At 38.5% G+C, this 12428-nt stretch overlaps 1 protein-coding gene across 2 annotated transcripts in view; it reads right to left on the bottom strand.

Moving 5' to 3' along the window:
- The window catches only part of LOC120769991 (electron transfer flavoprotein beta subunit lysine methyltransferase), a 110578-nt gene that overhangs the window by 37336 nt on the left and 60814 nt on the right, over positions 1 to 12428 (bottom strand). For both annotated transcript variants that reach the window (XM_040097074.1, XM_040097075.1), the window contains exon 2: positions 3630 to 3798. In XM_040097074.1, the coding sequence (XP_039953008.1) occupies positions 3630 to 3754 (125 nt within the window). In that variant the 5' untranslated portion in view covers positions 3755 to 3798. The remainder of the gene's footprint in view (positions 1 to 3629; positions 3799 to 12428) is intronic.

The raw sequence follows: 12428 nt of genomic DNA, 5'->3' as shown, positions 1-12428 counted from the left end.
AAAAATTAGTAAAAAATCGACTTATTTTTGAGCAGCCTCCATTTCATAAATTTTTCCCGTTTTGTTGTTAAATATGACATTTGTATTAAGAATTTGTCTTTTTTATTTGTTAGGTGATCCGCAGGTTAAAAACCGCGACGACAAGGACCTTAAAGTACTCTTTACGCCAAAAAGATTTTATCGATTTTATAAAAATCCTTAATTGGCCCCTTACAGTGCTTATACAGATTTTCTCAACCAGGTCAGCATTTCTAATAAGTATTAACAATACATTATATACGTAAAATAATTTCCACCTAAATTTATTTATATTCATGCTTCCAGTTATTGCGCACTGTATTCTAATTTCATATATATAATATATAGTATATGCACATAGTAAATAACTTTATAAGCACCTGTTCAGATGACTCCAGGGCGTATGCGCAAAATAAATTGCATAAGCAATCTGTGAAATTCGTTTATTTTGCTTATCTCCACAGTAAAATCGGATAATTGCGTAGCGCGCTAAAGAGCATGGATTTGTTATAACAGTTCTATTTTGATATTACAAACACAGAACATTTTTTTCGATTTTCTCTTCTTCTATTTATAACACACAGTTAATACGGTAGTAGCAATGGCTGATGCAAATTTACACACCAATTTGTTCAGCGCCCCCAGCTTAGCTGCTGGCTTATCAAAATGGGTTAGCGGTTTGCTTATAAGCACGCACACATATGAGTATGCTTGGATATTCTCCAATAACTGGTGAATCCGTTGTAATTGTTTGACATTAATTAATTTCTACATTCGTTGACATGTTGCATACTTGAGCTGTCTAGACCGGAATGAAATATGTATGAGTGAGTCAATGACATTGGAAATATACCTAAATTTGATATAGTCGCAATGTATTCGCAGGGTTATCGACAACTTTAGTAAGCGTGGTACGTGAATGAATTTGTGGAAAAACACTACTAAACCCATCGAGCATGCGAGTAGTGTGTGATCTTAATGGACCAAAAGTGAGTACATAAAAACCCTACATTTATTGCAGAGTTTCAGGGGCTTTTGCCATTAGTGCTGGAGCTATGTACATATGTATGTAAGTATACGTTATGTGTAAACATACGAGAGTCCATTAAAGTGGATTGCTGTCATAATAGTTAGGATTTCCACTAAAAATAAACCCAAATGAATTAAAGTGAAACAATTTGGTGTCGGAAAACTTGGTACTAACTGTTATCTAAACAGTTATTAGTTGCAACACGATGCAGTAGTTCTTGCGATAAAAATTGGGAAACTGCGTTTTACTTTTAACTTGATTTTGATCGTTCAGTTTGTATGGCAGTTATATTTTAATGTAGTCCGATTTGAAAAAATTCTTCAGAAAATAAAACGCTACCTTTGTCATTAATTCATGCCAAATTTCGTGAAGATATCTTGTTGAATGATAAAGTTTTCCATACAAGGTCTGCGTTTTAAACGTAAAATTAGAATGGCCGCTGTATGCTATAGTGATCCGATCTGAATAATTTGTTTGGAGATTATAGCGTTGTCTTGAACAATAATTTATTCCAAATTTCCAAAAGATACCTTTTCAAATGATAGATTTTTCCATACAAAAACTTGATTTGGATCCTCAGTTTTTAAGGGAGCTACACGCTAAAATGGTCCGATATCGGCGGTTCCGACAAGCAAGCAGTTTCTTGGAGGGAAAAGCAACTGTGCAGATTGATAACTCAACATCTGTGAGACAAGTTCAACTACAGACAGACCTATTGACTAACAAACGGAAATTCTAAATTGACTCAGCCTGTCACTCTGATGATTTACATATGTACATACATTGTGACAAAAAAGTCGCTGGAAATTGTAAATAAAAGAAAAAATATTTAATGATTTATCAATGTTTATTTTATCGGCTTTAAAGTTATCCCTACCAGATGTAATAAACTTTTCCCAAAGATTTTTCCAGTCCTCGGAAACACTTTTTGGGATGGCCTTTAGATCGTTCAGCAAATTTTGTTTTATCTCTTCGATATTTTGAAAAGGGGTTCCACGAAACAGCAATTGTGGCTCCATACGATGGTGCATTATCATTGCGCTCATATTTGGCATAGTAATTAAGGACAGTCCTAACAGCTTAGAAAAATACATATTTTTGAACAAGCTTTTGCCAAAATGTACATATGTATATGTTTTATAAGATCTCCGAAAGCGTATAGTATTTATAAACTTAAAGGACTTTGTTCAGCGTATAACAACCCACGATTTAGAATGCAAGAAATATACTATCATATTTGTATTATATTTTTGTAGTAGAATAACAAAATTGAACGATATTTACCGATAGGAGCTATCCAAAACAAAATCTAACAAATGGGTCTGGCAGTGAACGAGGGCAAGAAGAAATATCTCCTGGCATCAAACAAACAGTCGTCGCACTCGCGACTTGGCACTCACGTCACTGTTGACAGTCAAAACTTTGAAGTCGTTGATAATTTGGTCTATCTTGACGGACTGAGTAGGCAATTGAGAAGCAAAGTCCTCTCTCGACAAACAAAAACCAACCACTATAAGTCACTCATAATTCCCGTCCTGCTATATGGTGCAGATGCTTGGACGATGTCAACAACTGATGAGTCGACGTTGCGAGTTTTCGAGAGAAAAGTTCTGCGAAAAATTTATGGTCCTTTGCGCGTTGGCCACGGCGAAAAGAAGAAACGACTGGCGCGCTGTTTTAACTCGGCTATAATCGCGTAAGCGGTGTCTACGCCAATTAAGAAGAAGAAGAAGCTATCCTTTAACCTTAACCTTTAATCTTAAGTGAAGACTATAGGATCGCTGGGAACGATCGCGCAGTATTACGGCAGATACGAGTTTTGATATTCATATCTTGGACGTAACAATGGAAAATTTTATTACCGAAACACCGAAACTTGTACGACCAACTAGTTTGTTCTTGATTTGAAGGATCAAAATGAAGCCATTGGGTGCAACGTCGTTGCTATGCCACAAAGTGATTGAGATTCAATGAAATACACGATGGTTATAAAGCTAAAGAAAATCACAAACGATAATGATTTCCATCTACGATCGACAAGGATCGACGGTCCTGAGGCCCTGTAACACTTGATAGATGTGGGGTCTTTTACTAAGATGTCCTTAGTATCTCATAATTGAAAAGAACCTCACCAAAACTTCTTGTCAAATTTAAAGAGATACCAACTTATATTGACATATTTTCTTTCGAGTGTGTAAACCAATACCGCTACATTTATAAATAGCGGTAATAATACATCTGCTAAGTACTTTGACCTATTTTCTCTTAACCAGAATGTGCCACAAATGTGGCACATCACAATTTGTATCTCTTTTACTTTTTGCACTTGAAATCTGTACTCGCAGCACCAAAGTCCGCTCGAGTGCATAGAAGGCATTTAGTAATACTTAATAGAGCGTTTATCATTAGCACATGAGTAACGAAAGTAATGAAAGTGAAAGTCCCTACCATTGCACTTAGTACCATACGTATAGTGTGTAGGTAAAATAACAACATAAATATATTTCCTCCTAAGCAGGCATGACTGCAAATTTTCAAGGTGAACATAAAATTAGCAGAAAGAATATTCGCGCTTACTCACCCACTTGACCGTCTACAGGGCGCGTGATTTCCAGCGTGACGTACACGTCGCGACGCCCACAAATACGATGGCAAAGAAGACGATGGTGGAGCCGGAGGCCTGCAGATCAGACGCCGCAACAACATTTTTGTTTGTATGTGTTAGAATGTGTGTGTTCCAATTAATCGAGCTGTAAATAAAATAATTTCTATTGAATTAACGTAAAGCAAAAAAAAAATTATGAAGACAGCGAAATATACATATATAGTTGTACATTTGGGCAAAGTCTCTTGATTGTATATTTGGGTGAACTATTTTTATTTGTAGAGGTGGTAAAAATAATTTCGACGAAAATATAATTTGGCAGTCCACATGTGACAATCGATTCGACGTAAGTTGTGAACATATTGACTTTTTTTTTTTTTATAGTAGGGGGAAGCATCGAAAGCCGGAGTGCGGAACTTTAATCCGCTAAACCTAACCTACTCCCAACTCAAGACTCTCCCACGGGACCACCGATTAAGTATTACTTCGTGGGAGGGACAGGACATTTAAGTCTCATCTATCGTACGGACTGACGGACGCCTAATTTGTTCAAGAAGTCTCAGTTGTGTCATTATGGATGCTGACGCTTCGCTGAGAGCTTTCCATTTATCAGTCGACTGACACATGAGTGTCGTTAAATTATTGACTGTAAAACTAACACCGAGTGTGGTTTTTAGCTTTTCCCTTGTATTCGAAAATCGAGGGCAATAAAATAGTAGGTATTTGGGTCAGATTGTAGTCTAGATCCCCATGTCGTCTCTCTATCCACGAGTGGATGTCCGGTATAAGTCGATGAGTCCAGCGCCCTTTGGTTGAGGAATTCCACCGCTCCTGCCACATTTTAGTGCTCTTGTTTCTCTCCTCTGTCCTTGCCAATTCTGTTTTAGGCGTTGAAAGCTGATATAAACGCTCGAGTTCATCTCCCTGGATGTCAATGGGCGGCATGCTGGCTAATACTTCAGCAGCGTCGGTTGATATAGTCCGGAAAGCACTTATTACCCGAATTGCAGAAAGCCTATGCACTGTAATTATTTGTTTATTTATTTGTTTTATTTACGATTTTATATCCATTGCCTGTATCCATACTGGTGCCGCATAAAGTATTACGGAACTCATTGCCTTCGCTATTAAGAATCGCCGGCTGGAACGCACACAGCCTCTATTGGTCATCATTCTTGATAGGGCATTATAAATTTTGTTTGCCTTCGCGGAAGAATACTCCAGGTGTTCTTTAAGTTTTAATTTGGAATCCAATATTACTCCCAGATACTTCAGTTGCGGCTGCGAAGTAATCTGGCATTCCCCTATGGTGAGCTCTATTCGTTCTTCTATCTTCCTAGTGCTTATGAGTAAAACTTCTGTTTTTTCCTCCGCCAGTTTCAGACTCACAGAAGAGAACCATTGGCGTAGGCCATTTAAGCACTCGTTACATTTATTTTTCAGGTCGGCTAAATGTTTGGCCACTGCTACGACCATGAGATCATCCGCATAAGCTACTAGTTTAACGTCTGCTGGTTGCTGTCTTCTTAGCACCCCGTCATACATAAGGTTCCATAATAGTGGGCCTAACACTGACCCTTGGTGCCTTCGTCCGTATCAAAAATCAGCCTTCTGTTTTTAAAATAGCTCATTATTATGTTTATGAGGTATTCAGGGGCCCGTATTTCATCCAGGGCTTTGATTATGTCTGCCCATTTTGCCGAGTTGAACGCATTCTTGACATCCAGGGTAATCAGCGCGCAGTACTTTTTTGTGCCACCTTTCCATCTTTTGCCACTTACTGCACATTTCGCAGTATCGACGACTTCTCGTAGTGCGTCAATAGTGGATCTCTTTCTTATAAAGCCGTATTGTCTCTCTGATAATCCGCCGGCTTTTTGGATTGCTAGCTCCAAGAGGTTTCTTTTTATATTTTCGTACACTTTGCCCTTTGTATCTAGCATACACAGAGGTCGGTGCGATAAAGGTTCTTCAGGTTTCTTTGGTTTTGGGAGGAGAACCAAACGCTGTGCTTTCCACGAGTCGGGGAACAACTCTTCCTTTATACAAGCGTTGTACATTTTAGCGAATACTAGAGGTTTTGAGCTTATGGCTTCCTTCAGAGCTCTGTTTGGTATGCCATCCAATCCGGGCGCTTTGGTGTTTTTGATTTTCTTTACTATTGCCAGTAGTTCGTCTTCCGTGACTAATGGGGGTGACTCTGCAGCTTCGTTTCGTCGCTTGGCATATGAAATTCGGTCATGTTTCGGGAATAATGTTCCGACGACTTTTCCCATAAAAGAGGCGTCTTTAGGTTGCTGCTGCTTGTTTTTAAATCTGGACATACAGATTTTGTAAGCAGTACCCCAAGGGTCAATGTTTGCTTCCTCGCATAGCTTTTCAAAACATGATTTTTTGCTTCGGGTAATTGCCGACTTAAGAAACTTCTTGTGGCTTTTAAATTCTTCCCTAAGACGATTTTCGTTCGTTTCCCCACGGTTACGCTGTAGACGCCGTCTAGCTGAGTGGCAAAGCTTTCTCAGCGTGGAAATTTCCTCATTCCACCAATATACAGGCTGCCGCTTGTTGTGATGTGATGTTCTGCGCATTGTTGCATCGCATGCTGCGATCAGTTCTTTTCGCACTGCTGCCACCAATTGGGTGGCGCTCTCACCTGATGCCTTTGATGCGCTCCAGACCAGCTCAAACAGGTCTGGGTCGAACTCTTGTTGCTTCCAGCTTCGCTTTCGGGAGGTGTCTCTGCTAAGAAGTTCCTGCTCTCGGGAATACGAGATTTGTGCTATAATTGCCATATGATCGCTGTTTGTGTATATGTCAGACACCGCCCACTTAATGTGCCTACTCAGCGAATCGTTTGCAAACATAATGTCAATTATTGATCCTTTATTGCCTTTTTGGTAAGTGTTTCGAGTTCCGGTGTTCATTATTGTTAAGTGCGTTTGACTCAGATATTCATGAATTAGCCGCCCGCGGTGGTTTGTGCATCTGCTGCCCCATGCACTTGACCAAGCATTAAAATCACCCGCTATTATTATAGGTGTTTTTCCTCTGGTTTCTAAAGACAGCCTTAAGAGGAAATCTTCGAATTCTGTGATAGCTGCGCTGGGACGGGCATAGCAACTTACAAAATAAATCCCCTGAATATTCGCCCAAGTAAAGCAATTGTGGGCTTCCCTGGAGCAGGTCTTAAAAGGTTGCCCTTTACAGGACCATATTGCTGCCTTCCCAGATTTGTCTGCAATCCATGTGCTTTTCGGACGCTGGGAGTATTGTTCACTTAGCATGGCGACATCGATGTTCTCCTCTATGATTGTCTGATCTAGCAGGTCTTGTGCTGCTGCGCAATGGTTTAGATTCAGCTGTAGTATCCTCATTTACTTAGAGATTTCGTCATCTCGAGGTAGGTGGGTAGGTAGGAGTACCGGGCTCAATTAGCACTTGATGTGCCATTTTGATACACTATTCGTAGAACCTCCTGTATCTGCTATTACGTTTCACCTTCTCTCTCAAACCATTTTGAGGTTTCGATGAAACTACTTATGTCCGATATGCTTTTGGTGGAAATCCATTCAAGGTTTGGTGCTTGGTGGATTCCGAGTGTTTTGTGTCGGACCTGTGCTAGAGCTGGGCATTCGCAGAGAAAGTGGAAGATTGTTTCCTTGTTCCCTGCTACTCCGCAGCCATTTTGGACGCATGTTCCCCAAATGGCCAGTGCCCTGTTGTGGTAGCTGTTATTCTGTAAATACTTTTTCTTGACCTATTTAATAAGTCATTGGTTCTTTTCCTGTCATATGTTGGCCATAATTGTTTAGTATGACGCATTTTGTAATGTTTTTCCACCTGTTGTTTGCAATTTGCTGAAATTGTTTATTGATCTCTCCTTTTATCGATCCTAGCGGGCTTGGTATTAGCTCCGCCATGGATTCATTGAGGAAAGCTCCTGCCTTTGCCAACTCGTCTGCTTTTTCGTTACCGAAAATGTTCCTGTGGCCGGGAACCCAGATCAAGTTTAGCTGGAGCTTGTCTTTTATTGAGCTTAGTGCTCCCTTGCAGTTGTGAACTGTACTGGAAATTGTCATGGGTGAAGACAATGCCAGGAGGGCCGCCTGGCTGTCCGTAAATATAGTTGCTTTATGTATATTCCCGTGGTTTTCTAATAGAACTTCGCAGGCTTTTTCTATGCCTAGTACTTCTGCTTGGAAGATGCTAGCCGAGTTCGGTAGACGTATAGAGAGGGATATGCCTAGATCAGCGGAGAATACCCCTGTGCCTACTCCACAGTCCATTTTGGACCCGTCGGTATAGATTGAGGTGGTATCTTCCTCTACCACTGAACCTCTTCTCCATTCTCGTCTAGATGGTATCCTCACCTGGAAGTGTCTATTGAAATCCAGCTTTGGGATAATGTAGTCTGATTTATTAATAGTGAATTTCTTTAGAATTACACTATGTCCGTAGTTCTGCAGATTCCAACCTCCCAATTCTTTTATTCTTATCGCCGCAATAGCTGCTGTTTTGTGAATAAAAATGTCCATTGGTAGTTGATGCAGGATCACATTGAGCGCATCAGTCGGACATGACCTGATTGCACCCGTAACACCCGCACATGCTGCTCTTTGTATTCCATTTAATTTTCTAATATTGTATTGTTTGTTTAGCGCTGGCCACCATACCAGATCTCCATATGTAAGTATAGGTCTTATGACAGCCGTATACATCCACATGATTATACTTGGTTTAAGGCCCCAATTCTTGTTTACGATTTTCTTAGAAGTATAGTAGGCCATGTATGCTTTGTTTATTCTTTTTTCTATATTTATTTTCCAGGACAGTTTGGTGTCAATCTCCACCCCCAAGTATTTAGCTGTGGGGGATAGAGTGAGTGTAGTACCGTTTAGTACCGGAAGTTGAAACTGAGATATTTTGGTTCTGCTAGTGAATAGCATCAGTTCTGTTTTGTTCGGGTTAACTCCTAGACCATTGTTTTTAGCCCATAGGTTTAACCTACGAAGTGCTCTTTCCATAATCTCGCTGACTGTTGAAGGAAACATGCCTGAGACCAACAACACTATATCGTCTGCATACGCTACTGCTTTCACTCCTCCGCCGTTTAGTTGGAGTAGTATTTCGTTCAGCGCTGCAACCCATAGAAGCGGAGAGAGGACCCCCCCTTGAGGCGTTCCTCTACTCACATAGCTTGTTTGTGTTGCAGCGCCGTTTGAAGCTATAATCTTCCTATTCTCAAGCACATCTCGAGGTACTTTGGGCAAGTCGTACTCAATACAGAGTGCTCCCCTTTGCAGAGCACGCAGCTCGGAGCGTTTGTACACGATTTTGCCAAGTGTCCTGCGGTTCCACAGCGTGTGCATAGGGAAGATCCGTCTGTCAAACTGCAGCATTTACGAGCCATGTGACCCAGATGGAAACACTTATAACACCTGGGAATAGGCGAGTATTCTCGAAGGCGACAGATCGACCACCCAATCTTTATTTTTCCCAGTTTGAGTGCGGCCTTAGCATCTTGAGCGCGCATATATACAAGTGCTATTTGTGTGCCACTACGCGTTTTCCGCAGACTTTTGACATTTGCTATCTCTAGATTTTGGATTCCACACTCCCTTTTCAGTGAACATATTGGCTTACATACATACATATGTATATAAATACATAGTGTTGTGATTAATAGTCCAAGCGATTCGTAGAATTCTTCTGCACTTTGCCTGGCATTGCTTCTATCTACTTTGCCTTATCTTATCGGCTGTTCCAAGATAATATGTGAATTGCTTCCGATTTTTGCGATAACAAAAACAATAGAAAATAGAAAGTATTATATACATACATACATATATGTATGTATGTATATTAGAGCGGGTCGATTTGTAGGGAAAGGGAAAACAATTTTGCTTAAAGAGTTACATGGGCTTCCTCGGGTAAAAAAAAAGTATTTTCCAAAAATTTTTTTCTCATATAAAAAATGATATATTTTATTAGAATTTTTTATTTTTACCAACATACGTCGCCATTTCCGGTGAAGCCTCGGAAAAAAAATGCATATGCGTTGACAGGATAACTCCTTCTCAGATCATCTGAAGTGTAAAAATACGTGTTTTATTAAAAACCTTAACAAAGAACTTGGACGAAGGAAAAAAACTGAAAATTGGATTTTTGGCAGACATTTTTACAAAAAAAATGAAAATGTCAGTCAAAATTTCGCGACATTTGGTTTTTCCAATAGTTATAATCGAAAAAAATTCTTCGCCCAAGTCTTTAAGAATTGTATCTCAAAGACCTGTGTCAAATTTCATGAAGATCGAGTAGTTTTCGAGAAATCTTGCCAACCGACTTCAAAAGTTTTGGGAAAACGCGTTTAAAGACGGCGCACTTAGCCTAGCTAGGCTCGAGCGCACAAGTTCTCACGGCTGTATCTCCGAAAGTATTACTCGGATTAACTAGAAAAATTTGGGACAATATTCTAGAGGTTATTTAGAATTTAATAAGACAATAAAAATTCTCGAATTTTTGAAACCCGTAAACCCATGTAACTTCTTAATTGATTTGGCTCCCGTGTAGAATAATTATGATTCGTGGAACATATTCCGGATTCGCGATGTTATTGGAAAAAATTGACCCGCCCTAATGTGTATTTTTGAAGGCATGTATTGTAGGTATGTATATATTATATTATCACTTTCTGCTGGTGCTTCCCATTATAGCTCGCTTGTGAAATTCAAAATTTCTTTAAACATTATATATAATACTAGAGGACCAGTCCACGCTTCACTGTGGCTGATACATAGATAATGCTATTACTACCATCTATATGATTTCTATTAGTTGGATTATAATTATTAGTTAATGAGATATAGCATTTTTATGAAGCAACTTGCGATAGTTTAAAAAAAAAATGGGGAAAATACTGTTGAATTTGGGCTCAGGGAAATCCACCGATGAAAAGATATTTGCTAAGCTTAAAGAGGCGAAAGCTCTGTGCAAAGTGGGTGCCTCGCAAGTTCATAATCAAACAAAAACAACGAATAACTGATTCTCAGAAGTGCTTGGGTGCTCTTTAATCGTAATAAAACCAAATTTTTGCGTCAGTGTGTGACAATAGAAACATAACTCCATCATTTCCCATTGAAGTCCAATCGACTGTCATTCTAGTGGACTGCACATGATGAACGGGTTCTCAGGCGTGGAAAGACGAAAAAGTCAGCTGGAAAGGTTATAATATCAGTATTTTGGGATGCACGTGGTATAATACATTCTAAACTACTGATTACAGAGCCAGTTATAATCTATTTTACTGCGTATTTGGTGTTGGTTCTTTTCTACTATTCCAAATGCTTAGCAATAGTTTTATTTTTGAGGAAGAATCTGTTTAAAATTAAACGCATATATTCAAATGATTCCTACAAATATAAATTTTGAACAAATGCTTATGATTTAAATATAATTTTTGTATTGATGAGTTGTACTAAATTTTGGCATTAAGAGATAAAAGGTATCCTATGTCCTTACCCTGGTTCTAAGCAACTTCTCCACCAATTTTCAGCCAAATCGGTTTAGCCGTTCTTCAGTTATAAATGCTGTAACTAACACAACTTTCTTTTATTCATATATGTTTGTAGATTGAATCACCCAATTTATTACTTAAGAACGAACAACTCTGTCCACATTATGAAAACTTGTCAACAGATGTCGCCTTTTACTTTGGCATCGTTTTGTTTATTGCACGTTTACGCCAATTTAAGGTTTGAATATTGGATGCTGCGATGGTAGCGCAATCTATCGGATCCAATGTAAAACATTCCAAAATTAGCAATTAATTACAAATGAAAAATTAATTTAAAAAAACATTTTCTAGTGGACCAAATTGTATATCTAAACCATCCACGAATCTCCTTAAACACACACAAAAAATTTCATCAAAATCGGTCCAGCCGTTTAGGAGCAGTTCAATTACAAACACACGGTCAGAAGATTTATATGTATAAGATTTATATATATGTATGTATTTTATATATATAAAGGTATACGCTACCACCGGCCTTCCTTTTTAGAAATTATTGCTTCTGATTAATTTATGTTTATTACATTATTTGTTTTTGTTATGAAGTTAATTTCAGAACAAATGTGGTGTGCTAATATACATACATAGCGCTATATATTGTCGTTTGGTTGCTTGTTCCGGCGTTTTTAAGTGGTTGTTCCATAATACAACATCAAATATGCACCTATAGACATACATACATACATATATAATATATAAAAACTCACCCACATATGTATTTTTAGCCTCCTTATCTTTGTCACTCGCCCGTCAAGTTTCGAGCAATTCTGCTATAAGTAGCTGTATATTATATATTCAAATACACTCAATTTATTTGGCGGCGCTCTGTGTTTGCAGATTTTCATACTTCCTTGGAAGTGATAACCTAATTTATGAATACTTGTTTGTTTGTTTTTCACATACTTATGTACTTAGTGCCAAGTGGAAGTGTGTACTTTAGAGTGACAATTTTTGAAATTAGCCTGCAATTTCTGCAGACAGCAAACTTAAAGCTATTTTTAGTATAAAATTGAACAAAATTAAATAAGCGTATTTCTAATTATAATGGCTAAAATAACAATTTAAATATTTTCCTAAGAAGACAGTGTTTCGGGACAATTTTCTGTCAAAATATAAAGATGCGCATTTTTTCAAGTACAAATATGTTTTGGTTCATTTAGCTGAAGTTTATTTATTTGAGCAGCTCCTCCATGTAAATATTTTGA

This window comes from Bactrocera tryoni, chromosome 3 (genome assembly GCF_016617805.1).
Source record: "Bactrocera tryoni isolate S06 chromosome 3, CSIRO_BtryS06_freeze2, whole genome shotgun sequence".
Classification (NCBI taxonomy): domain Eukaryota; kingdom Metazoa; phylum Arthropoda; class Insecta; order Diptera; family Tephritidae; genus Bactrocera; species Bactrocera tryoni.
This window is presented reverse-complemented; position numbering and strand designations above follow the sequence as displayed.